At 51.9% G+C, this 25118-nt stretch overlaps 1 protein-coding gene across 2 annotated transcripts; it reads left to right on the top strand.

Moving 5' to 3' along the window:
- Positions 1 to 1288: 1288 nt before the first annotated feature.
- On the top strand, positions 1289 to 24793 carry SLCO2A1 (solute carrier organic anion transporter family member 2A1). Of its 2 annotated transcripts, XM_050328040.1 has the most exons (14): positions 1289 to 1474; positions 12228 to 12365; positions 13163 to 13325; positions 15104 to 15319; positions 17257 to 17355; positions 18931 to 19064; positions 20190 to 20271; positions 21190 to 21354; positions 21647 to 21836; positions 22863 to 23022; positions 23382 to 23542; positions 23714 to 23778; positions 23894 to 24014; positions 24142 to 24793. In XM_050328040.1, exons 1-14 carry the CDS (start codon positions 1385 to 1387, stop codon positions 24260 to 24262), a joined length of 1905 nt encoding a protein of 634 aa, XP_050183997.1. In that variant the 5' UTR covers positions 1289 to 1384; the 3' UTR covers positions 24263 to 24793. The 2 variants fall into 2 exon arrangements, with proteins under 2 accessions (XP_050183997.1, XP_050183996.1); XM_050328039.1 differs by lacking the exon at positions 23894 to 24014 and having other exon boundaries at positions 24015 to 24793.
- The last annotated feature ends 325 nt before the right edge of the window (positions 24794 to 25118 follow it).

Consider the following 25118-nt stretch of genomic DNA (forward strand, 5'->3'; position numbering starts at 1 on the left):
AATCTCCATCTCTTGCCACAGGATGGTGCATGAAAGGCCTTGGTTAACTTTGATAGGGGAAGAAGGTCTCTTCACATCGTGTCCTCCCCCTGAATGTGGCAAATTTGGGGATGGGAGTGAAAAAGGAGAGACGGAAAACCAGGATGCTTCTATTGCTACCCCAAGGCTGATGACACCCAACTGTTCCAGGACAGGCTTAGGAAATTGGGAAGCTGACAGAAAAAATTAGCTCTTTTTACCTGAGCAACACTGATTTTCCCACTGCCCTGGACCTGGTCAGACCCCAGGAGTCCCCCACCGAGGGTCCTGTCTCAAGAGGGTTTGGGTGAGGCGGGAGGACGGTGGTGCCCGTGGAACCTCTTCACGGGTACAAGGCACCCTCTCGTGGTGAGCACCCACGACGGAGCCCGGGCAGGCCCAGGGTCGGGGGATGCCCGGTGAGAGGGACTCGACCCCTTGGCATCACACAGGGGCCCGCAAGCCCTCCCATGGGAAAACCATTCAGGGCACTGGGATGGATTTCTCCAGGCTCAGGACACCCCCAGGTGGGCTCCAAGGCTTCTCACGGGGTCCCCTTGCTCTCCCCACCTGCTTTTACAGAGAGGAAGGTGATAATTTTGACTAAACACTTGTAGCTGCCTCCCATCGGGCAGGATCAACCTGCCCTTCTGCCTCTGACGCGTTTCCCCCCCCGAGAGGAGCCTGCAAAATAAATCAGAACTTTGCATAAACAAAGCTCCGGAGAGGTGTTGAGGGAAAAAAAAAAAAAAAAAAAAAAAAAAAGGAAAAAACAGGAAAAGTTTCTTTTTTCCTTCACAGCCCCCTTAACCCAGGGAGGGATTTCTCTATCTGGACATCCAGTTTCCTCCTCTCACCACCTGGGCGCCAAATCTCAGCTGCTGAAAGGTGCCTCCCCTTCCTCTGGCCCCTTCAGGGGGGCTTTTAATTAAAATCCCAGTGGCTTTCCCGCAGGCTCCATTGGCAGTGCCGTTTCCTTGTCCAGCCCAGTCCTGCAGCCCGGGCTGTGAGCACAGCGGTGGGCTGTGCTCTGGGTGTTCCCACGGGTGGGCAAACACCGTCCCACAGCCCCCAGCCGCGCTGTGGTAGCCAAGCCCTCGCTCCCACCTGCTCCCTGCGCGCTGCTCTTCGCTTCCTGCGTCTTTAAAGTTCCCTCGGCGCACAAAGCAAAAGAGGGAGGAGAAAGAAAGCGTTTCGTCATCGCTCCCCGGAGCCGACTTATAAAAACTTGGCACTCGCGCTGCCTGGCTCACTCACAGCCTCGGAGGGTTTTCGACACAGACCGTGCGGGCGGCGGGACAGGCCGGACAGGGACGGCAGCCCAAGCTCAGCCCAACTATTGGTGGCTCCCCGGGAAGTCCTCACGATGGGAGTTCACCCCGAAGCTGGCAAATCCGCTGTTGACATCCCCCAAAGCTCCAACACCTGCTCCCGGAGTGTCTTCTGCAACATCAAAGTAAGGATGGGAGCCTGGCAGGGATGCGCCGCAGGGAGGGAGGAGGTGCTTGTGCGGGGAGTGACCCCAGCATACACCACGCGTCCCCGTGTCCCCCGTTCGCACCGCCGGTTTGATGATGCAGAATTTGAATGTCATCTCCTGGGGCGGTCCGGGGTAACCCTGTCCTGCTCGGTACATGGGGAGGGCTGAGGGACTCGCTGGGGTTCACAGTGGTACGCGGCATTGCACATGGGTGTTGTACCCCACGGAGCAGCTCTCCGTGAGCTTCCCCACAGCGTCTGATACACTGTGTGCTGCTGCTTAGGGAATGATTAACCACATCCTGGTGTGAAAAGAAAACACTGCCCTAGAATAGCATGGGCTTGCTCTAAAAACTTGGGAGAGCAGAGCTTTTTGAGTGACAGAAGCAAAGGCTTGGTGGGTTGAAATGGGTTTTCTGGCATTGGCTGCCCAGTTACTCACCTGCTGTCGTCGTGGAGCCAGTCCCTGCCTGAGCTCCAGGCTCTTGAGCTCACTGCCTGCGTGAGATAACACGGGTCACCCCCGCCACGTGTCGCGTTTTACACCCTGCCAACCATCCTGATTTTACACCACCCATCACCCTGTCTTTCCACCCCTCCACTTTTTGGCCGTTTCTGGAGGCGCACAGAGGCTGCTGCACGTGCTGGTCCCTGTCCCCGGGGCATTTGCCTGCGCTGGCCAGGATTCCCCTGGTGGGGGGAATTTTCATGCCTTGCTTGGCAACACCTCCACACCTCAGCATCCAGAGCAGCTGGGTGCAGTTTTGGGGAGTGGCAGCTGCTCGTAGGCAGAGCAGCTTTGGGAACACATGAGAGGCAGCCCAAAGGGCAGGACCCCCTTGTGCCAGAGGTGCCAGTGGTGCCCAGGGCTGGGATGTGATTTCCCACCAGTGTTACTGGATCCGAGCCTGTGTGTGATCCAGGGAAGTGCTTGTCAGGGCTTCCCAGCCAAGTATGTTCTCAGGATGTGTGGCCATGGGTAGGGCATTGCAGCTAGGATAGATCTGAGGTTTGTTTGCCATCCATCTTCCCTCACCTTCCATGGAGGATGGTGTTGCCTGCTCCTCCTGGGGCTATACTGGAGCCCCAGAAGTTCTGTGGGGATGCTCTAGGGTACCATGGGGATGTTCCCAACTGGCTCCTTCTGGGACCTGTCAGGAGTGGAGGCATCATCCCAGCTGATGTCTTCCACTCCTACATCCCTGAAGGTCCCCACTGCCCAGGCTGAGCTATTCCAGCAGGTGACTTGCTGGCACTTTTTGGCTGAGGGCTCCAGGAGGAAGAGCTGGAGGTTACCCTGGGTGATTTAGGGCTACCTCTGTGATACACTGATGTGCCTCTGGCGGGGACTGGTGACCTGCTCCCTCCTCTGCTGGAGGTTCAAAAGGTGGCCCTAACCCACTTCGAGCTGCTGCAGTAACAACCATGACTCGGGGTGAGTAAAGCCACCCAAAAACAGAGCCCTTCTTGCAGTTCATGCTCTTTCCTTCAGACAGGCACAGCTCCCCTCAGCTGGCAGCAAGCAAAAAATAGCCTGGAGCTGAGAAAACATTGCCAAGCTCTTTTTCAGGATGTCACACTTCAGGATTAAAAATAAAAAGCCCCAACAAATACTTGTTAACCCATTTGTGCATCCCATGGGCAGCCGCAGGGCTGTGGGTGCCCCAGGAGTAGGGCTGGCTGCTCAGCACCCCACACACTCCAGGGCACTTGGTCAGGGCTGTGTCTCCCAGGGCAATTTGGGCAAGGGCAGATGACTCGGGGGTGTCACTTTTCTGGTGGCAGAAGCTCTGACAGTACCAGGAGGTGCCCAGCTGCCTGTGCCCACCAGCTCCTGCGGCTGGGGGACTCAAGTCTTCCTTCCAAAATTAGGCCAGAAGCCTGGATCACCCACCACTGAGACAGTTTGAGGGTCCTCAGAGGTGATTTCAGAGGGAGAGGTGGTGACCCATGTGGGGAGCATGTGCAGAGTGACCCCACGAGCTGGAGACGCTGGCAGGAACTCCCCACTCCCACGTGCCGTGGTGGCTGCAAGTCCAGCTGCACTGAGGGAAAACCAATATCTGGAAAAAAGCTTTAAAAATGCTTTTTAAACTCTTGTAACTTCTTCCCCTTTCGTCCCCCCCGCCCTTTTCTTTTTAAAGTTTCTGTGTTATAAAGTGCTTCTGGTTTCAAGAGTCAAAAGCCCAAAACGGGCACCGAGCAAGCGCGTGAAGGAACAGTTTGAGCTCTATCCAAACATGTTTGTTGGCATCAGGTGGATGAGTGCACCTTCTGGGATGGTGGGGAGTCAGAACACCCATCCCTTGGAGAAAAATTCATGCTTTTAAGAGCAAATGTATATAAATCGAAAGGCAACAACATCCCCCAATCTCTCCTTACCTGTCCACTCTTCCTGTGCTGAGACATTTATCTTAAAAATATATATACCTTAAGAAAATAACTACTTCTAGGTGGGAAAGCATAGCCTGTGTGGAGTGTCAGTCCTCCCAGCCCCCAAAAAGGAGTAGCAAAGCAAAGTGTCCCAATGGAATTTCCAGGTTTGGGAACTTTTGGAGGGAAAGGAAGGCTTGGAAGGCTATGGTTTAGACTTGGAAGCCTTAATCATGAAGCTCACCACGTGCCAGGATCACTTTCAGGGTGCCTATTGCAGTCCTTGGGCCAAAATAACCAATTATGGTTCTGCACAAACCATCTTGCCCCTTCATGTTCCCTGTGAGGCAGCCCCCTGCTTTGTTTCCCATCTTTCTTGGGGTGTTTTCCAGCACTTGGACCCATTGCCACTGATGCTTGGAGGTGTTGGGGATGCGCATCAGGGAGAGAAAGGTCCTGGTGGAAAGGAGTGGTTTGAGGAGTTCTATGGGGGTTGAAGAGTGGGATGGGGATGGTAGTCATGGAGTTGCTGCTCGGTGTGCAGGAGTGATGCAGCAGCACTTCAGGAGGTAATAAATTCCCTTTGGATGTGGTCCTGGCTCAGATCCGTGTGGTTACAGCTGATCTCTGTTCCCTGCGGGAACCTGTTCCGTGTTGCTGCTGGAAGTTACTCCCGGTCACATGTGGTAATTAATGACTGTGGCAGTGACACCACTTGGGCTCAGTCAGTGTTGATATTCCCGGGCCCTGCCCGGCTCAGCTGGCAGCGTGTCAGTGCCATATTACACCTGGAATGAACCCAGGTAATCTGCTTTCGGTTTGAGTGCCTGGTCTGAGGGGGCAGGACTGCTTCAACCCCTTGAGAAGCTGTTTGCCTTGATTCACCTCGGAGAGAGGGCAGAAGGGAAAAGGCCTTCAGTTTTTAGGGTTGGAAGGTGGCTGCCACGTGCTGTCCCTGGTGAGAAACCTGGAGCATCCTGGTAACGCCCCACTGATGGTGATGTGTGATGATGACACACTTAGATTGGATATTAGGGAGAAATTCTTCCCTGTGAGCGTGGGCACAGGTTGCCCAGAGAAGCTGTGCCTGCCTCGTCCTTGGAGGTGTTCCAGGGCAGGTTGGACAGGGCTTGGAGCAACCTGGGCTAGTGGAAGGTGTCTCTGCCCATGGCAGGGGTTGGAACTAGATGATCTTTAAGATCCTTTCCCACCCAAACCATTCCATGATTTCTATGAGAAGGAAGGATAGCCAGAGCTCCCAGAGTTATGCTAACTGGCTCTCGGTTGTGCTGCTCAGCAGATGCAGAATGAATCCAACCTTCAAGTGGATGCCTGTGCCCAGTGTCACTGGGGACATTGAGGACCTCACAACCCAGAGGAACAAAGCAGGTTTGAAAGGTGGAGAGGTGGATGGTTGGTCTTTTTGATACCCACACATGGTCATGGACCCCATCAATGTCTCCCAGTCCGGAGTCTCAACTGTGTGATTTAAGCCCATGTTTGCCCTGATGATCCTGGAGGTCTTTTCAGCCTTAATGTTTGTATGATTCTGTGTCTGTCTTGCCCTTCCATGCACTGCACTTTCCAGGTATGCACTTGAAAAGGATTATTTCACAGGAGTTCTCTGTTTACAAAGCCTCATATATTTTGGCTTCTTTGCCTTTGCTGTCTGTTTCATGGTTTTGAGCTTTTTTAATTGATTTTGGGATCCCCAGAAACATGACAAGGAGAAGAGCTTTATAAATATCTTGTGATTTAGAGGAGCTGGACTGGTTTCAGCTGGAAGCTGGTGAGTTGGAGAGTGCAGGGGAGCAGCCTGAAAGTGTTGGGAGTGCAGGGGTTTTTTCCATGCCTCTGGACTGCCTGGCATGGAAAAGGAATCAGGAGGATAACAGAGAATTATTCTCACTTATGTGAGCTGGAGACAGTCCAGTAAAGTTTAAAAGCCCTAGGAGGGATTTAAATTAAGTGTTATATCATGGTAGGGAGATGAATGGAATGGAAGAGGGTAGAAGAGGGGACAGCAAGTTCAAGAGGAGACTGTGGGCTCCCAGAATGTGATAAGGCTTTAAAGCATCCCAGAGTGAAGGCACTGGGAGCATGCAGGGAGCAGTGGACAAGGGTGGGGAGTGCTCCTGTCCCTGGGGAGGCTGGATCCCTTCTGCAGAGAAAACAGGAGCCCTGCGTTGGTGTCTGAGGTCCCAGCAGCAGCAGGGCAAGTCCCTTCCTTTGAAGTGACTAAAGGAATTTGCTGAAGAGTGTATTTCAGAAGCCTGGAGGTGGACCAGTTGTGCTCTCATATCCTACTGGAAAAGATTATGAGTTGTTTTGTTTAGCAAGAATGGGAGATTCATCAAGTCATGGGTCTGGAGGCTGTAGGTTTGGAGAGGGAAACACCAAGAGGACAGAGTCACTGTTCATTAGGGATGTTGATTTAAGCAAGAAAATCAAAGCGTATTCCAATACTGGGCACTGTTCAGGGAGAGATGTTGGATTGGAGAAGTGTTTGTAGCAAAGAAACAAGGAAGGTCCTTAGGACAGCTGGGATGGGGTGGGGAAAAGGACCTGTGGTGACTGGGCTTCCAGCATCAGACAGCACGAGTTGGGTTTGGATGGATCCCACACTGTGTTATGTCTGGTTTTAGTGGGCTCAGCTCCAAAAGGGAAGAATCTTCTGGCCTTCTCCAGTAACACCAGCAGTGGGATAAGGAAAAAGATGGGAGAGAGCCAGATGGTAAAATGGGTTGGAAAGTTTAGTGGGATCAAGGTCTAGGAGACATGAAACAAGGTAATTTTATGAGGGGCGAGGTGGTTCGGTGCCCAAACACAAGCAAGGAGTGGTCACCGTAGATAAGATTATCGTGAACAGAGCGGGAGAGGAGTGACGCTGATACGGAGTGTGAGGCATGGCCAGGGCCGGGCGGGAGCAGTGTTTACACACACTTGTGGGTCAGGGGCTGCTTGGAGATGCTACCCTCAAGGAAACCGGGATTGGACCCTGATGCACCACAATGAAAACAGACCTTCAGAAAAAGATGAGAGGGCAAAGACCACCCAACCTGCGGGAGGGTTGAAGGCTGCTGAGTGCTCTGCATCATATTTTACAGGCAGTGTTTTCTTGGGAAACATAAAACTCTTACACCTCCCATGCTGAGGGTCTGTCTCAGCAATCCTCTGCAGCGAAAATCATCTGCTCTGGGCAAAGTCAGGCTGGCAAGGACCTTGCAAGGGCACCGGCACACAGTGCTGGGAAATCTCCCGTCTGAGTTTACTGCAAAAAGGGCAAATATTATCTCTACTCATGACAATTGGAGGCTGTAAAAGATGCATTGCATGACAGTCATTGTTCCAACGTTCTCCAGGCAATCCCTGACCAGCTTAATTTTTATGTTCTTTTACTATTTGCAGTAGAAATAAGATTTGACAGCCAACTTCTGCCACTGGGCTGAGCTCTGAGGTTTCCTGCTGAGGGACGGGCTGTGTGCTGGGTATTTGGTTCCCTCTGTGGGAATATTGCTTTTGTTTTCATCTTTCACGGTGCTTTTTGATGTATAAATCCAGGCAGCTGCCATAGGAAAGCGATGCCAAAAAGGGATGTATTTCCCTATTCTTTCCCTTTCCAGTTGATATACTTCTTTTAGACCAAGTGATCTCAGCTGTCCTACTGCAGGAGGGTCTCCCAGTGTAGTAAGAGCTGATCATATACAAGCTCTAAAAAAACAGTTTGTCTCCTCCCTTTTAAAATTTGGGAGGTATTCTTATTAATTCTTGCAGTTCCCCCCTTGCTTTTCTTTCCTTTTTTTTTTTTTTTTTTTTTCTCTTGGAAGCTTAGGAGATTAAAGTGGAAGGAGCCTTCAGATGTAGGCAGGTTGGGGTCTCCTACTTTGGGAGGAATGCCCCCTGACTTTGGGAGGAAAGTCTCCTGACTTTCCACCACGGTGAAACAATTTTGCTTAGGGTCTCTGGAGCCTAGAACATGACTCTAGTAGTGCCATGTGTAGGGAAAGAGATAACAGAGCATCCTTGTTCCTAGTCCTTTTCAAACCAGATTAATTTTGCTCAGGGCAACGTCTTACCTTGGTGTCATCAGTCACCTGGGAATGTTTGGATAGGTTCTGTGAGGGACTCCACTCCCCAGGCCGTCCTTGTGTCCATCTAATGAAGCCCTGGCTCTTTCTATCCACAGGGAGGCTGTTGGGCACAGGGATTAGCATCAGTGCCATCAGCATTTCCTCTCTTTTTATCTCCAGCCAGGGCTGCCGAGGAGACGACACTGAAAAATAAGGCAAGGGATGACTTTAGACATGAACTGTGAAAGTGGATCAAGGAATGAACCCTTAACTCCCTCCTCCAGGTGGCAGGGGGGAAGGAGCAGTGGCCATACTGCATATAGCAGTATCTTCCCAAACCCTTAGTCCCTACAGAGGTAGAGCCAGGCTCCCACCTGGAGGGGTTTTCTCCTGGCTCCTGGAGGAGTCTCCTGGCTCCATGAGGCTCCATAGAGGTGTTTCACCTTCATTTCACTTTGAAATGAAAAGAAACCTAAATATTTGTTGGACACATCTCTTCTGAAGGAGGTTTGGGTTGGGATTGACCAAATTGTTGCCAGCTCTCCTTTTCCAGAGTATGGAAGGACCAGTCCCCTCTATTCCCTGCAGTAGGGTGGATTTCTCTTCCTTTGGAAAAAGCACCACCCTGGGAGGTGCTGGTCCCCACAAACTGGGTGGGGGGAGCAGCCTGTCTGCCAGGGACCTTCCCCAGGAGTTTTTTTCCCTTTTAAACAAAGTTCATCTTGGAAAGGAGTCAAGCATCTTGTATAAACAGCCTGGAGTCAGGATTTCTCCAGCACTCAGAAGGAAGCGTGGGGATGATTAAGAGGGGATTTTGTGTGTGAATGCATGTGGGTGCATGCCTTTGGCCTCTCTGAGCTGCTTCCTTGCTCTCTGTGATTCCTCCTTGCCTGCAGCCTCCCAAATCCTCCAGGTTCTGTCTGATGGGAGCATCTGCTCCTGAGGGTCAGCACTTGGGAGTGCCCCCGGCTCCTTAACCTCCCACCATGCCTTTGCCCTGGCATTGGCTTTGCATCAGCGAAACCTCCCTGAGAACAAGCTCCAAGCTAGGCTCTTCCTTAAAAGCCCCTTTTTGTCATTAGGGAGGATGGCTTGTAGCAGCTCCGTCCCCTCCCAGGCCGCTCGGCGGGTGCGCGAGGCCAGTGCAGCACATCCAGTGCTCAGCAGCTGGAAGGGCCAGGTCAGGTCTGGTTTCCATGGACGAGCAGGTTGTGGGTGGTCAGCATGAACACGTGGGGATGGGAATGCATGGGGAGAGGGACAGCGATGGAGAGACCTGTGAGGATCTGCGGAGGCACATGGGAAATTGGTGCCCTACATCTCCACCAGACTTGTGGAGTTCACAGGCTCCTTTAGGGGAGCCCTCCAAGTAACCCCCTCTCCCAGCTATTTGCGCTCAGAGCCTTCAAGGTTTGGGCTGTCGTTATTTTTTTAATTAAAACTGAGTCTGTTGAGTGCAGGGGAAGTCTTAAATCAGGCATATCTCTCACCTCCAGACAGTCAGAGTGCACCTGGAAAAGCCAAGTTCCAGCTGCACAAGTCCCAGAGAAAAAGGCTGTTTTGCTTTGCTCCAGCTGTTCTGGGAGGCAGCTTCTTCACGAGGAAAAAAAATCCCCCCAGCCCTTCCCATCCCATCCTCAGGCCTCTCCACATCTGAGGGCCGAGGCTGCTGTGTGGTCTCAGGGTGGGATGGATCCCTGGAGCATCCCTCTGGCTCTGCTGCCTTTCCAGCTAAACCCGCTCACAGCAGCCAGATTAGAAGGACTCATGGGCAGGGGGAAGCAGTCACACCCAAAATATTCATCTCCCTTCGTGGATACTCTCCAGCTGCATTTTTCCCACCTTGCCTTCCCTCATGGGATGGGGGGGGCAGGCAGCCCCAACTTGCTCCCTGGCACCTTAGGATCCAGGGCTCCGTATTGTCTGTCCCCAAGTTATCACCAAAGCATAAACACATCTCGGTCCATCTCCTACCAACTCTGCCTTCTCCTCCCTGCCCTCTCTCACCATGGTTTGTCCTTGTCCTCTCCCGCTGTGGTACTCATGGTCCTTCCATGCCTCCACCTTCCTGTCACCTGGCAACCCCAGCATTCTGGGGTGTCCGACTGCCTTTCCTCCTCATCTTCCCTTCCATCCTTCCATTTTCTCTCTCTCTCCAACATTTCATCTCTCCGTCTGCCCTGGGATTGGGCTGATATTTGCTGCACTAAATTCGGCCTCGGTGATCCACCCTCTTCCCTCCCTGTTGGTAAACAGTTTTGCCTCTCCGGCTGACGCCTCACACTGGGAGAGCTCTGCCTCCAGCTGCTCTGCAGCTCAGGAGATCCCTGCCACTTTTTAGTTGGTGCTTCCTTACTCCAGAGACTTCAGCAGGATCTGGCCATAGATGCAGGAACAAAAATTAATGTTCTCAGGCAACAAAATCACCCCCCGCCCCCCACCCCCCCGTCTTCAGTTCCCAACCTCTCAGAAGTCACCTCTCTGCTCCAGACCAGCCCATGGTGATCCCAGCTCAGGGCTGGGCAAGGGGAAGGTGGTGGATCCAACTTCCATCCGCAGGACCATGCGCTGGGATGGGGTTTCGAGCATGGGATTTGATAGCTGGAAGGTGGAGAGTTCATTCTGCTTCAAGAGTTCACTGGCAGATATTTCACTTCCACTTTGTCCCTTTCTGGGAGGATTTCCCGTGTTACACCCATGACACTGCTCTGCGGCTTTTTGTCAGGGAAAAGTCCCAGCCTGGGAATTTGTTCCCTCCTGCCTGGCCACCAGGCAGCCAGATGCCAGCCTACCTGCTGTCACCCCTCTGAGATGCGGCTGGGAAGTCTGTGATGGCAGCTTGTCCCTGTGAGCCTTCTCTCCTCATTTTTTGGGTGTTTGCCCTTCTCCTTTGACTTTCCTGTGGTCTCCAGGTTTGTTCCCAACCTACCCTTGCACTGCCAGGGCTACTTTTTGCCTTCCTTTCATCTCCAGCCTCTTGTCTGCTCCTGTCTGTCAGCATCTCTCCCATCCCTTAATGTTTTTAGATACCCAGCCACGTCTTCTGGCTGGAGCTCTCCTCCCTTGCTGGAGAAGCTTCCAAAGAAACCATCTTCTTGCCCATCTTCTACCCAAATTCTGCCACAATTACTGGACCTGGCATCCTCCTCTGCCCCCCAAAAGACCACTCCACCCACCTGTGGAATTTGCATCCTCTGTGTTGGGTGGACAATTTCAGTCTTTTTGGATTTTTTTTTTTTATCACTCAAAGGGTCAGGGCTCCTGGGTGTTACCACCCTTCCAAATAAGGAGTATCCCTGCTCTCCTGGCCAAGGACATCAGGAATTTGTCAGCCCTGCAGTACCTTTGATCCCCCATTCATCATCCCGCACTTCCCGTCGTTATCTTTGTGGGACACTCTTCCGGTATTCAGCAGATATTTGATTTCCTATGAATTTAAATAAAAAGACCTTTTCCTTTTTTTTTTTTTTTTATGATTCTAGAATACTTTTGGCACCACGTAGAGGCATTTCATTCCAAGAAAAATAAAGGAAAACTGTTCTACCTAAATATAGATCAAAAGACACTGGTTAGCTGCCTCTTGCATCCCCGGCCGAGAGTGCCTTCCTCTCACAGACCACCTGGGTTCTTTGGACAAGGTTTCTGCCCTGCTCCCTAAACTTTCTATATTTTCCCTCCTCTGCCTCTGTTCAGCTCTCTCCTGCCTTGGCTCACTGCCTGGCTCAAGGGAAGATGCTGTTTTTTGAATATTACAAAGGTCTTCCAGTAGTGAGGCCATGTGCATATTTGATCCTTTCCCTCTGGGGATTTTAAAGCCCTTTTACAACTTTTCCTAGTAACAGCCCTTATAGCAGGGTCTGTTATTTGACTTTACAGCTGAGTGAACCCAAGGATGTTCCATGTCAGAGGCGCAGCTATTGGCCAAAGCCAACTTGAGTCCACTCCTACAGGGTGTGATCACCAGCAGTTACACAGCAGCAGCCAGGCACTACAGCCTCGAACGGCCTCCAGTGGTGCATGGAGAGGTTCAGATTGGATATTTGGGAAAATTTCTTCACTGGAAGAGTGTTTAATCACTGGAATGGGTTGTCAGGGAAGTGGTTGAGTCCCCATCCCTGGAAATCATCAAAAAATGAGTAGACGTGGCACTTTGCCATATGGTTTAGTGGCCATGGTGGTTCTTGGTCAAAGGTTGGGCTTGATGATCTTGGAGATCTTTTCCAACATTAATGAGCTTATACTTCTGACTGGGCTCTCACTGGCGTGGCACATTCTGTTTGCCCACAGGTGTTTGTGTTGTGCCATGGGCTTCTCCAGCTCTCCCAGCTCCTCTACAGTGCCAACTTCAAGAGCAGCCTCACCACAATTGAGAAGCGCTTTGGGCTCTCCAGTCTCTCTTCAGGTTTCATCTCCAGCTTGCATGAGGTAACTGGGGGTGGTCAGAACATGGTGGGGACCTTCCCAAAATAGGTTGTTAGGTTGTTCACACCCAGTGCTTCCTTGGCCATGCCCACGTGAAGTAACTGTTATTGTACACTTGGACACCTCTTCACACTTCACTTCTGCTCTACCACCTTCCAGGAGGGTGAACTTAGGGTTATGTGGTGATGACCCTCTGGCCAAGAGCTGACTTTCACTGGATACAGAATCCCAGAATGGTTTGGGTTGGAACGGACCTTAAAGTTCCTCCAGTTCTACCTCCTGCCATGGGCAGGGACACCTTCTCCTAACCTGGGTTGCTCCAATCCCTGTCCAAGCTGACCTTGAACACTTCCAGGGATGGGGCAGCCACTGCCCAGGGCAGTGGTGGAGTCCCCACTCCTGGAGGGATTTAAAAGCCATGTGGATGTGGCAGTTGGGGACATGAGTTAGTGGTGGGAATGATTGGACTTGATGATCTTAGAAGGCTTTTCCAACTTTAATGATTCTGTGATTCCTGTGGGGTGGGGGACAGCTGTGGGTGCTGAAAGAAGCCCCATACAGACCACAGGGAGGCTGTGAAGTTGTTCATGACAACAAGGAACACACAGAGGTGACAGAAGCCAAGGAGGTGTCCCGCTGGTTTTAGGTGAGAAGGAAGCACTGAATCGCTGTGAGCATGCAGGGTGAAGGGTCACACTGCTCCTGCTCTGTCAAACACCACCAGGTAACAGAACTCTCCACCCACCTGGGCACAGTTACAGGGTCTTAACACCCTCTGTGATGTCTTCTGACACTTCCAGATTGGCAACGTGGTCCTCATCATCTTCGTCAGCTACTTCGGCAGCCGCGTGCACCGCCCACGAGTGATCGGTGGGGGGGGGCTGCTGCTGGCACTGGGGGCCTTCCTGGTGACCCTGCCCCACTTCCTCTCGGAGCCCTACGAGTATACCACACTCAACACTGGTAAGGACCATGAGCTGTGCCACCACAGATCCACTTCCAGGTGCTCCGGGCTAGGGTGTGACACAGTGTTTGGGGGGAGAGACTTGAGGTCAGCATTTACTAATTAAACCTGACTTCATTATGTCTTTGAAACCCATTCTGAGCACAGTAATTACATGTGGGATTCCTTCTGCCTCTCCCAGGTATGTTATTCCAGCTGTGCTGAGGTCATAAAATCATGAAATGTTTGGGTAGAAAGGGACTTAAAGATCTTCTCATTCCACCCCCCTGCCATGGGCAGAGACATCTTTCACTAGCCCAAGTTGCTCCAAACCCTGTCCAACCTGGCCTTGAACACTTCCAGGGATGGGGCAGCCACAGCTCCTCTGGGCAACCTGTGCCAGGGCCTCACCACCCTCCTATGACAGAGCAAAGATCTCCTGTCCCCAGGGCCTGTTCTGCTCCAGCCTGGAAGCCTTGTGATCCACACTGAGGAAGGCTACTGGTTTAACTGGGCAGGCTTTGGGAACAAGCTTGTGTGTATAATGACACTTTATTTTCCACGCAGAGTGGAGTAAGCAGAAGAACCTGCATCACCTGCCACAAGTCTGGCTTTGCCTTTCCTAAGTGACTTCAGCACCTAAATCCTTGGATGCTGTCATCAGCCTTAGTCTCCTCAGGGACTGCCACCTCTAAAAACCAGCTCTCTGCTGGTCTCCATCCCCGTGGTTTTTGAGTTGGACAGTTTGGAGAGTAAATCAGACATCAGATGCCAAGTTTTACAACAACTTAAACTCATGCACCAGACTATGAACAAGTCAGGATATGGGACAGGGGCTGCTATTACTGTGAAGGAAACGAGGAAGGAGCAGGTATCACCCTGCTCCCTGCCCAGAGCTATATGAGTTTTGACTCAGTATTTATGCTCCGTATGCTCCCTTGTATGGGTACTTCTGTAAAACAATAAGGTAACTCACCAGGAATTATATGGAAAATGTGTTGGTCAAGTAATGCTGATGCCCTCATTGACTAGTGTTAGATTCGTTTGCAGCCATGGAGGAATGATTATAACCAGGAATCACCGAAAAGTTTGAAGGGAAGCACTAAGGACTGTGTTTGACCCTAAAGTTCTGTATGTGGTGCAGTTCTTGCAGAACAGCTTTGCTAAATTGAATAAGATTAGAGGATGGACTGTGCAAAACCAAACTAACAGGGCAAAGATATTGACATTATGAGAATTGCTGGGCAATAGAAAGAAGAAATTCACCCTGTGAACAGCCCATGAAGATGCTCCAGTCCAGGCTGGAGTTTTCACAGCAGTTTTGAGTAGGGTGAAGACCTCCCCATGTCTGGACCGTATGAAAAAGCAAGGACCCTGTTTTGGAAGGAGCTGGGCTGCTCTTGAACGAGGGGGGCAATGGTGGCAGAGTGTCCTCAGGGCATCTAGGTCACCCCAGATGGTGTCATTCACTGTTCCTGCCCAGGTACCATAGGGGAGTAAAGACCACAGATAACAAAAACCAGCCATGGGTTAGGTTGACCTCATTTTGCCCTCATTAAACCAAGAGCTCCATGCCTTGAATTCTAAAAGTTTGATTAAAATCACAGCTGGGTTGTTTGCTGCCCTGACCTCAGTGTAATGCTCCAAAGGAAGGGCAAGGTGATGAGAACTGCTAAATAAAATGAACAATCCATCCAAAATCCAGCATGTCTGGGAGACTCCTGCTGTTTTGGGATTTAGTGTGGGAGGAGGCAGGGGATGTGCCAAGTGTTGTAATGCTCATTTTTCTCCCTTTCAGGTAACAAAAGCCAGGGGCAGGCTGAGCTCTGCTATCCAGAGAATAAATTTGTGTGCCCAAATGCCACCCAGGACCCCCAGAAGGAGGCCAACAGCATATGGGCCATGATGGTCATTGCCCAGCTGCTGGCCGGAATTGGGACCGTTCCCATCCAGCCCTTTGGGATATCCTATGTGGACGACTTTGCAGACGCCAACAATTCCCCTCTGTACGTTGGTAAGTGAGACCATTGCTGTGTATTTTGTCTCCTCCAGATCTTACAGGTGAAATATCAAGGTATTCATCTGGAGAGGAACCCATGGACACGGATTGAGCAGCCAGGGGGAGCCAGACAAAATCCTTCCCAATTGAAAACCCAGATTGTCTCTCCCCTTGACAGTCAGCTGTTCTCTGTAGAGTTATGTTTATGATGTTGGTGATAGGAGGCCAAAATTCAGGATAAGGAGATGAGAGGGATGAGCTGGGACTTCTCCCTTGCATTTGTGAGGTCTTGTGCAATCCATAGGGGAGAAGAGTTGCAATGAAACCTTCTCAGAGACCACCTTCTGTTGTTATTGAGCATTGATTGGTCAGCAATATGAAAGCCTGCAAGAGCCAGATAACACAGGTTTTTTTTAATCAAGGGTCCAAAGTCAACACTTTTGCCATGGAATTGGTCCCTGCCCAGTGTGGGCTCCCAGGCTCAGAAGGAATTCTTGCTTGAAAAGAGATAATTCCTGGCTTACACATCAAATTGTGTTTTATGTCCTATGAATGTCAAGCCCCATCCGGTGCTGACCTGCCTACGTGAGCTTTGAGCTCAATCCATAAGTTATTTAAAAACCTGATTCCTCCTGGTGCCAAACAATGTCTTTAGAGCAGCCAAAGGTGTCAGAGTGATTTAGGAGTCGAAAGTAGATGTCCAAAAATAAGGTAAGCACTAGAGGAGGAAAGCCTTTGGAACTAAACTCCCAAGGACAGGCTTTGGACAAACACTGGAGTGCTTGGCAGGGTCTCTAGACCCACCCAGGCATGCTTTGCTCCAGGAAAGTTCTGCTGCACCACCAATGAGCACTGCAGAGTCTCACTTGTGGGTAGTGCTCACTCCTCTCAGTTCATTGGACTGGTAAAAGCAGGGACAGAATCATAGAATTCCAGGATGGTTTGGGTTGGAAGAGACCATAAAGCTCATCTAGTTCCAAACCTGTGCCACAGACAGGGACATAATCCACTAGACAAGGTTGCTACCAGCCCCAAGCATCCTTGTCTTCCCCCTGCAGTGAGGGGTTCCCATGACCTCTGAGTGCCCTTTGAAATCCCAGACTTGCTAGGAAAATGAAGGAAAGGGGACTGAAGGACCATGAAAGGTTCCGAGGATGAAGAAAATGGGACTGGTGTGTTGTTTATAAAACAGATGGTCACTTCAGGGCTACTGGAGGTCCAGGTTGCCTCAGTACAAGATAAATGCTATCGCCCTGAGTCTGGTGTCATTCTATGGTTGGTGCAGTTCAAGACACTGTTCCCTTTTGAGTAGTTTAAGAATGTTGTGCAAAGCGTTTCTTCCAAGGAGAGAACTTGGATCCTTTCATTCCAGATGAGTCAAAAGGAAACATTCTAACCTTATAGGTTGGGTGCCGGTTTTCTGTTTTGGAACAGGCTGGCTCAGTGGACCCAGGGTGGTCTGCCAGCCTTTTTGCCCTCAGAGTCTTTCACTGCCCCTGATGCTTGCACCGAATGTTTTTGCTTGTATTTGAGGACTGGGATGGGTTTGTTTCCCTGGCCTCCTGGAGGAAGTGAAGGTCTCCATCACCTGTGGGATCCCAGGATGTCACCATCCTGCTACTCTGTGGTATTCCCCACTTTGTCCCCATGGATCATTGATATTCATGGTGTAGCTGATAACTTTTAGTGCCCCAGCAAAGCCTTGACTGCAGCAGAGCAGAGGGACTTTTTCTGCAGCAGCTGCCTTCCCCCTCCTGTTACTGTTAGACAAACAGCACCTTCAGTGGCTTAGCAATGGGCACCTTCTCATCATCTACCGGGTGCTAAAGGGTGATTTCTCCCCTCTGCATGTAGTACCATCATTCCTGCCTCACCTGGGAAGACAGAAGCCATATCTGCATTGCAACTACTACTCCCTGCTCACACTGGCTCTCTCTGCTCCCTTTTCCCAGCCATCCTCTTTGCCATTGCTGTGTTTGGCCCAGCTTTTGGATACTTGCTAGGATCTGTGGTGCTGCGGCTCTTCGTGGACATTGGGAGGGTTGACACTGGTAAGTATTTCTCAAGTAGTGATGGCCCTAACAACCTCCTGAGTCAGAAGATCACTGTGAGATGAAAGGTGACAGAAGTCATCAGTCCTATGACCCATAAAACCCACTGCCATGGAAAGACCACATTCCTCTGCTCCATCATCCCATGAAGAAGGATATAGGTGGTCTTGAAGCCACCACTGAAGCAGAGCCCTGTGGTAGGAACATGCCCAACTCATGGTGCTGCACTAGTGGTCATGGCTGGGTCTGCTCACATCACCACACTGAGGAGGTATCACACAACCCCAGCTTGGTGGTGGAGAGGAGCAGGGACAAATGAAGCATCCAGGGATGGAGAAAACAACCTCAGGACAACTGCCACCCTATGGATACATGGGAGGCTTGAGTCTACTCATCCTCCTCCCCATCACCCTTCCCCAGCATCTGCAGAGAGAGGGACCAAGCCGGCGCCACCACAGGGATAATTTTATTTATCAGCTGTGCATGCTTATTATTTCTGGTAACTTAATCTCTGAAGAATTCTCCCCAGCTCCATCATTTATGTGGCTTTTCCTGTGTTTCCTCAGAGAGATCAGAGCCTTCCTGATGTTTTTGTCCAATGCCTGATAAGAACAACAAATGAACCTGGGCAGGAAGCTCCAAAAAGCCTTGGCCCGCTCCCCGTGATGGCAGACGGATTTAGCAGCCTCTGCCCAGTTGCTCCATAATGCGTCCAAGCTCCAGAGTGGAACAGTCCTGTTTGGGGAAGTGGGACAATAGTTCCATTGGAGTGTGGGCAGCAGAAGAGCACCCCTGGCACGGGTCTCCCACCTGGAGCCTGCTACTGGTTCCTTCCAGTTGGCACATCCCGGCCATGGGGACCTGCGGGCCCAATGCCAAACCAAGCAATCTATCAAACCTCCCGTGAGCATCTCTTGGCCCAACCCAAGGATGTCTCCGCTGGAGACAGAGCAGCTCTCACCTTCTCCTCCCGTTTCCGGAGAAGGCGCCCAGGGTTCCGTCCACTCAGATATGGGGCTCATTAGCAGCACTTGTCTACCGGCACAGGGCCTTCTCTTGGTCTCTGCAAGCACAGAGTGACCGAGCCTGGAACAATGGGAGAGAAATTTTTTTCCAGGAAAGTAGCTGCATCCTTTGCTGGTCCCTGTCTTGGCTCAGCATCCCTGGCAGGCAACATGGTCCAAACCCACTGTATACTCCCAGAGAAGGAGGATGGAGCTGGACCCTGTAATCGCCACCTGACTGGCTGGCTTGGGGGAGGAAGAGCTGAACCTGTGCCATCAGTGTGCTTCCATGCTGACTAAAACCAGCCTGCAACCATCTGGGAGGCTCAGCGCAGTTGTCATGAGTGGTTGTGCAGGCTCCTGTCCAGGGGAAAGAAAAACACACCCAGAGCTGGTCTTGCTGCCATTGCCAGTGGGAGCTTCAACCTCCGCCCATTTGCTCTTCCATGCCACTGAAGAGACCCTTGGGCTGTGCCCACAGGGACCCTTTGTGCTCCACCAGTCCATATTTTCATGGGCATTTGTCCCTTTTACCCCTGGAGCTCTTACAGTGTGTCCTCATGTCTTGCAGCAACACTGGGCCTGATGCCGGGAGACCAGCGGTGGATTGGAGCCTGGTGGCTGGGGCTGCTGATCTCCTCAGGTTGCTTGGTGCTCACCTCCATTCCTTACTTTTTCTTCCCTCGGTACATGCTGAAAGGAGAGGTGAGACCTCATCTCCAGAGGCTGGAATACCTTGGGAGAAGGGAAGTGCTTGGGGAGAGAATGCCTGTCCCCAGAGGAGAGGGGCAGGGAGGGAGGAAGGGAGCCCTTTCCATTAAAACAGATGTTAAAATATGCAATATTATTAAAATTTCTCATGTTGGTGTTTTCAAAGCCAAGACCCAATCTGGTTTTGTCACAAAAGTACTTGAGTTCTGTATTGAAATTTTTTAATCATCCATTCTTTAAAGGTCAAAATCAAGCCCCAAATATTTCATGGTTATGGCTAAAGGATTTATGAGACTTGAGGCGAGCTGAATTCAGCTTTCAGACTTTTTGCAGAGTTAAAAGAGAGATCTCTTGTCAGGGTTCAGGAGAGGAAAACTTTCCAACTTCTTCAAGCCTCTCCAAGTGGGAAAAGCTGTTGTCTTTTCCCATTGAACAGGGGGAAAAGCCTGGGGAAAAGCCCCTGTCTCTGCTCAGGGGCTGACAGGGGAAAAGCCCTTTTCTCTGCTCAGAGGCTGCAGTGATGTTTGAGATATATCACCCCTTTAGCCATAGAATCCCAGAATGGTTTGGGCTGGAAAGGACCTTAAAGCTCATCTCATTCCATCCCCTGCCATGGGAAGGGGCACCTTTCACTAGCCCAGGTTGCTCCAAGCCCCATCCAACCAAGCCTTGGACACTTCCAGGGGTGGGGCAACCACAGCTTCTCTGGGCAACCTGTGCCAGGGCCTTCCCACTCTCACAGGGAAGAATTTCTCCTCAATATCCCATCTAATCCTGCCTTCTGGTAGTGGGAAGCCATCCCCCCCTTGTTCCATCACTCCATGCCTTGTCCAAAGTCACTCTCCAGCTGCCTTGGAGAACTTTTAAGCCCTGGACAGGGGTCTAAGATCTTTCTGGAGGCTTCTCTTCTCCAGGCTGGACACCCCCAGCTCTCCCAGCCTGGTGAAGTGCTCCAGGACAGGTTGGATGGGGCTTTGCTGTGATTGTCAGGCTTGGCTGAGGGTGAAAGGCACCTGGGACAGACCCTGCCCCTCCCCAGCTTCTCTGTGCCCCAGGACGGTGCCAGTCACCCATGGGTGCTCCCCTCTCACCACAGCCTGCCCCTCTCCCCTTCCCCAGGACCGGAACACAGAGGCTGGAATGCTCAGGAAGATGGAGACGGGGGCGGCTGAAGAGACCTCCCTGCTGGAGTTTATAAAAAGTAAAGGGTTGGCACTTCCAGGCGAGGGTGGGCGGGGATGCTGGGCAGAGTGAGACCACCACGATGGTGATTTCAAGCTGAGGGGGCTTGTTGGGAGCCTCTCTGTCCAGCATGTTGTGTGGAGATGACAGGGCCAGGTCTGGCACTTCCAGGGCTGCAGCATGCCCTGCCCTTAGGAAAGGGGGACATGGTCTTCCTCCTGCTCTAAGCAGTGCTGCCATCTGTGGGGCCTGAGCTGTTTCTGATGATCAGTTTGATGACCTTAAAATGGTGTGAGTGTGCTCGAAAAGGGGCACTGGGAGGTTTAACCCCAGCTCCAGGGGTGGGCACGGGGCTGCTGGTGCCACCAGCCCGCCCCTTCGAGGAGGTCACCCCATTGCAGCTGACACTGCTCTGTTTACATATAGCCAAAATGGGCTTGAGAGGGATGCCACTGGTGAGGGACCAGATTAATTACTCTTATCAGTTCCGTGACGATTTCTTCCCAGATGAAGGCCCTCCCTCCTTCCATCTCCATTCACCACAGTCATATCCTGTATGTAGCCAGCTCCCCCTGTGCTCCATCTCAACAGGTTTTGATCGATGATGCTGGCTCTACCCTGCACTCTCTGCTAATTAGAAAAGCTCATTAGAGACCAAATAAACAGAGCTGATCCCGAGGAGCCTGGAGTCTGTCTCCCTTTGCTGAGAGAGCTGGGGGACATGATGTCCCCCTAGGAAAACACTGTGGTCATCCATGGTCCTGCCAGCTGCCAGGACACATCCCACTTTCCCATGGCCAGACATCCCCAGCAGATTGTCATCATCCCACAGACATCCTCGCTGGGAACAACCTAAGGGTGGGGTTTTTTCCCAGTACAAGTTGCTGGCGTGAGGATCATATGGCTAAAAACCATTTTTCCTGCTCTTTCCCCATAGGATTCCCAAAGATCTTCCTCAGACTGCTGCTCAACCCCCTCTTCATCCTCCTGGTGCTGGCTCAGTGCAGCTTCTCCTCAGTCATTGCGGGTCTGGCCACTTTCCTCAACAAATTCCTGGAGAAGCAGTACGGTGCCTCTTCTTCGCAAGCCAACTTCCTCATAGGTGAGCATGGATGGAGGCAAAAAATACTCATCAGCACAGACCCACACTCCCGTATTCTCCAGGATTTTTAAACTCCTGCAGGAGAAGCCACTGGAAACTCCTTTTTGAGTGAGACCTGGGGTTCACCTTGGGGTGATTTTCCTGGCCTGAGGTTTCCCAGCTGCCTTGGGCTGCCTTGGATAACAATGGGGTCTGTGGGTTTTCCCAGCTCCCAAGAGGGCCCCAGGCACTCCCTGCCCAGGGAGAGGTGCTGGGCAGGCAGGACCTCCAAAATGCCCTCGTTTCCCTGCAGGAGCCGTGAACCTGCCAGCAGCAGCTCTCGGGATGCTTTTAGGAGGGATCATCATGAAACGCTTCGCCTTCTCCCTGCGGGCCATCCCCCGCTTCGCTGTGGTGGTGCTCATGTTCTCCATCCTCATCTGCCTCCCCATCTTCTTCATGGGCTGCTCCACCGGGCGCATCGAGGGCGTCTACTCCCACAGGTAATGCAGGTCCTTGGGCTGCTCCCAGCTTCCTGTTTCTCCAGCCCTTGTCCCACTTGTCCAGGGATACACACAGGTGAAGAGGCAGTAGATATCACCATGCTGCTGCCTGCTCCTTGATTCCACTGGTTGGAGGTGATCCAAGCAATTCACAGCACAGAGCGCTCAGGAGGTCATTTATCCCTGATTTTCTATGCCAGACAAGCAGGATGCATTTTTCACTCTGGATTTCTAGGGGGAAATTTGGAATATTAGTGCCTGTGTCCACATCACCTCACACGCTTCCTGTGTTCGAGCTTGACATCACCTTTCTTCTCACCTCAGTGAGAAGAAGGTTCTGATGACCCTTATCATGACTTTTTAAGATAAAAATAACATTTAGATACCACCAAGGCTTGAAGTCAAGTGCATTGTGCTCATTCCCCAGTGGAAATGCCAGCAAGAAAAAGGTTTCTGGTACAATTTTCCTAAAGGGATGGAGCAACCCCATCCCACCCTGCCAGGGGCAGCACCCTTGTGCCACATTCCTGCAGGATTCCAGCTGTGCCACTTAGCAGATGCACTCCCTCAGGTAGGGAGGAAAGATAGGACAGATCACTGGGTTTGTCCTCTTGACTTCCATGCTGTCATCAGGTTTGTTTGGGAATGTGCCCACTTCCCATTTGAGTCTGAGTGGTGTTTCCAGTTGGGGCTATTTGCACAGCTGCACAAGCAGCTCTGGATGGAGCCCAGGTCCCTTTCTCCAGGAGTTTTCAGATGGGGAGGGAAGAGAAAAAAAAAAAATTAAAAAAGAAGTGTGTGAGTACTTGTTTGCAGACATAACATAGTTCCTGTGACATTCACTGTACACTTCCAGAGGTACCTGTGCGGATCACAGGCTGGCAGGAGGCCAGGCTGCTGCTGGCAGTGTCCCGGACCAAACAGGAATGGGGAAACTGGTCAACTAGTAAGAGGGACTTTTATTTTTCTTCTTTCTGTCCTATTTCTTAATTTTTTCCCCCATTTTTCCCTCCTCCTTTTTGGCAGTACACTGAGTTCCCAGCAGCAGGTTAAGGAGCCGAGTGGGTGCCACTGCTCCAAGCACATCTTCCACCCAGTGTGCTGGGAAAAAACGGTGGAGTACATCTCGCCCTGCTTTGCTGGCTGCACCAGCAGCACCATCAATTCCTCCAACCCCAACCAAGTGGTGAGTAAAGCACAAGGTTTGCAAAGCAGCCTGAACCTTTGCTTGCTGGAGGCAGGGGAGCAATGCTGCAGGAACCTGACAGATGCAACAAGGGGGTGGAACCTTTTTGGCATGGTGTGCTGGAAAGTCTACCAGGGAGCTGGAGTCCTGGGAAGGGCCATGGAGAATTCCTTGGAGTCTGCTTAGAGAAACAGGGATGGTGGCACATCCCATTGCAGGATGCCATGGCTGTGACCTTAAAGTTGGAGCTCATGCTCTCGTTGGTCTCCTGCAAAGGGCTGTGGTCCAGTGCATCACTAAAATCCCCGCTCTTGGCTTTGGGAGTCTTACATCTGTTCTGTTCCAAACATTTCCAACAGATCTACAAGAACTGTTCCCTGATCACTGCTGGGAAGCTGCTGTACTCAGGCTCCTGTCCGCTCAGCTGCTCTGACATGCTCCTTCCTTCCATATTCCTCATCTCCTTCGCTGCCCTGGTCGCCTGCCTGTCCCATAATCCTCTCTACATGATGGTCTTACGGTGAGCACTGGGGGAGGGTGGTGGCACGTAGGAGTCACAGGGGGCAGCATGATGTGATGGCTCCCCATGTTGGGGTCCATGGGATGTCATAAATGTGCAACCAGCCCAAGTCTTGACCAAACCCAGAGCCAGCACCACCAGCTCTGACCTCCCATGGCTTCTCCCCTGCAGAGTGGTGAACCAGGATGAGAAGTCGTTTGCCATTGGTGTCCAGTTCTTACTAATGAGGCTGCTGGGTGAGTGTCCATCTCCTAATGAGTCTGAGGGGAGCAGTGGAGGTTTGCTGGAGCCCTAGGAGGTGTTGAACCTCATCAGGGACAGCAGCCTGACTCTGTCCTCTCTTCTCCCAAGCCTGGCTGCCGGCCCCGGCCATGTTTGGGGCGCTCATCGACTCATCCTGCATCTACTGGCAGCAGCAGTGCAGCCAGCGCCAGTTCTGTGCCTACTACAACAATGACTTCCTCCGCAACAGGTACCCCTGGCACCTATGCCCTGTCCCCCTTGGTGGGCATGGCCACAGGGATGATCCCCAGCTCAGCCTGGGGCCAGCTGGAGGTGCCACCTTTGGACATGGCACCTCCCTGCTCTTCTCCTGGCAGATACCTGGGGCTGCAGGTGGGCTACAAGGTGGTAGGCACCATCCTGCTCGCCCTCATCAGCTGGAAGGTGAAGAGGAGCAAGGAGTACAACGTGCAGGAGAAGGCAGCAGGGCTGGTGTAGCCCCCAGGGACCGTCTCCCCACCCCCACCACACACTGCCAGTACTTTGTCTTGCTTGGGTTCATTTTACCTCCTTTTGGGAGTGACCTCACCTCAGCAGCTCTGAGCTCCTCTCCTGCAGCCCAGGGCATCGCCATGCTCCTGGTGAGGGACGCTCTGTGCCAGCCCCATCCTGGGAACGACTGCCCCCAGGCTCTCCAGCTGCACTTGCCCATCACCCTTGGGAGGGGGCAGACCTCCAGCAGCTGGACCAGGAGGTAGAAAGAGGCTGGAACTCATAGACCCAGAGAAGTGCCAGCTGTGGGCGATGGTCCCTGCTTCGGTGTGACATTTCCAGCCAGGTGTTGCCTTCCCAGCTGGGACAGGAGCAGGGACGTGGCTGCCAGCCCTGAAGGGCTGCCCGATTTCCCCTCACCCCTCACAGAGCACACCGCACATGTATTATGACAAGTTATCACAAGGGGTTTGTTGCAGAACGTTTGCGGTTTGTTGCTATTTTTATTTTTTAAATAAAGGTCACTTTTCCAACTGTGGTGGTTCCCTGGTCTCCCTCCACCTCCAGAGCTGTCCCCAGCAGCCAGGCAAGGCAGGGGGGGTGCTGTGCTGAATGCCCAGTATTCTGGATCATCAAGTCCAACAGGAATAGGGCTGCAAGAAGAAGCAATTTTTGACCTGAGGTTCTGCCTTACTTTGATACGTTTGTTGGCACAGACAATTCTGATAGTTGGTTGCTCATGCTGGTGCCTCAAAAGAGGCACAATGAACAAAGAAATCCCTGGGCAATTAATCCCCTTACAACTTTCATTCCCCCTCCCTCACACGACACGTATCAGGGGTTGGGGTCCTTTCCACTCCTC

The sequence above is a fragment of the Myiozetetes cayanensis genome, unplaced genomic scaffold, assembly GCF_022539395.1.
Source record: "Myiozetetes cayanensis isolate MyiCay16 unplaced genomic scaffold, myiCay2020 scf36, whole genome shotgun sequence".
NCBI lineage: Eukaryota > Metazoa > Chordata > Aves > Passeriformes > Tyrannidae > Myiozetetes > Myiozetetes cayanensis.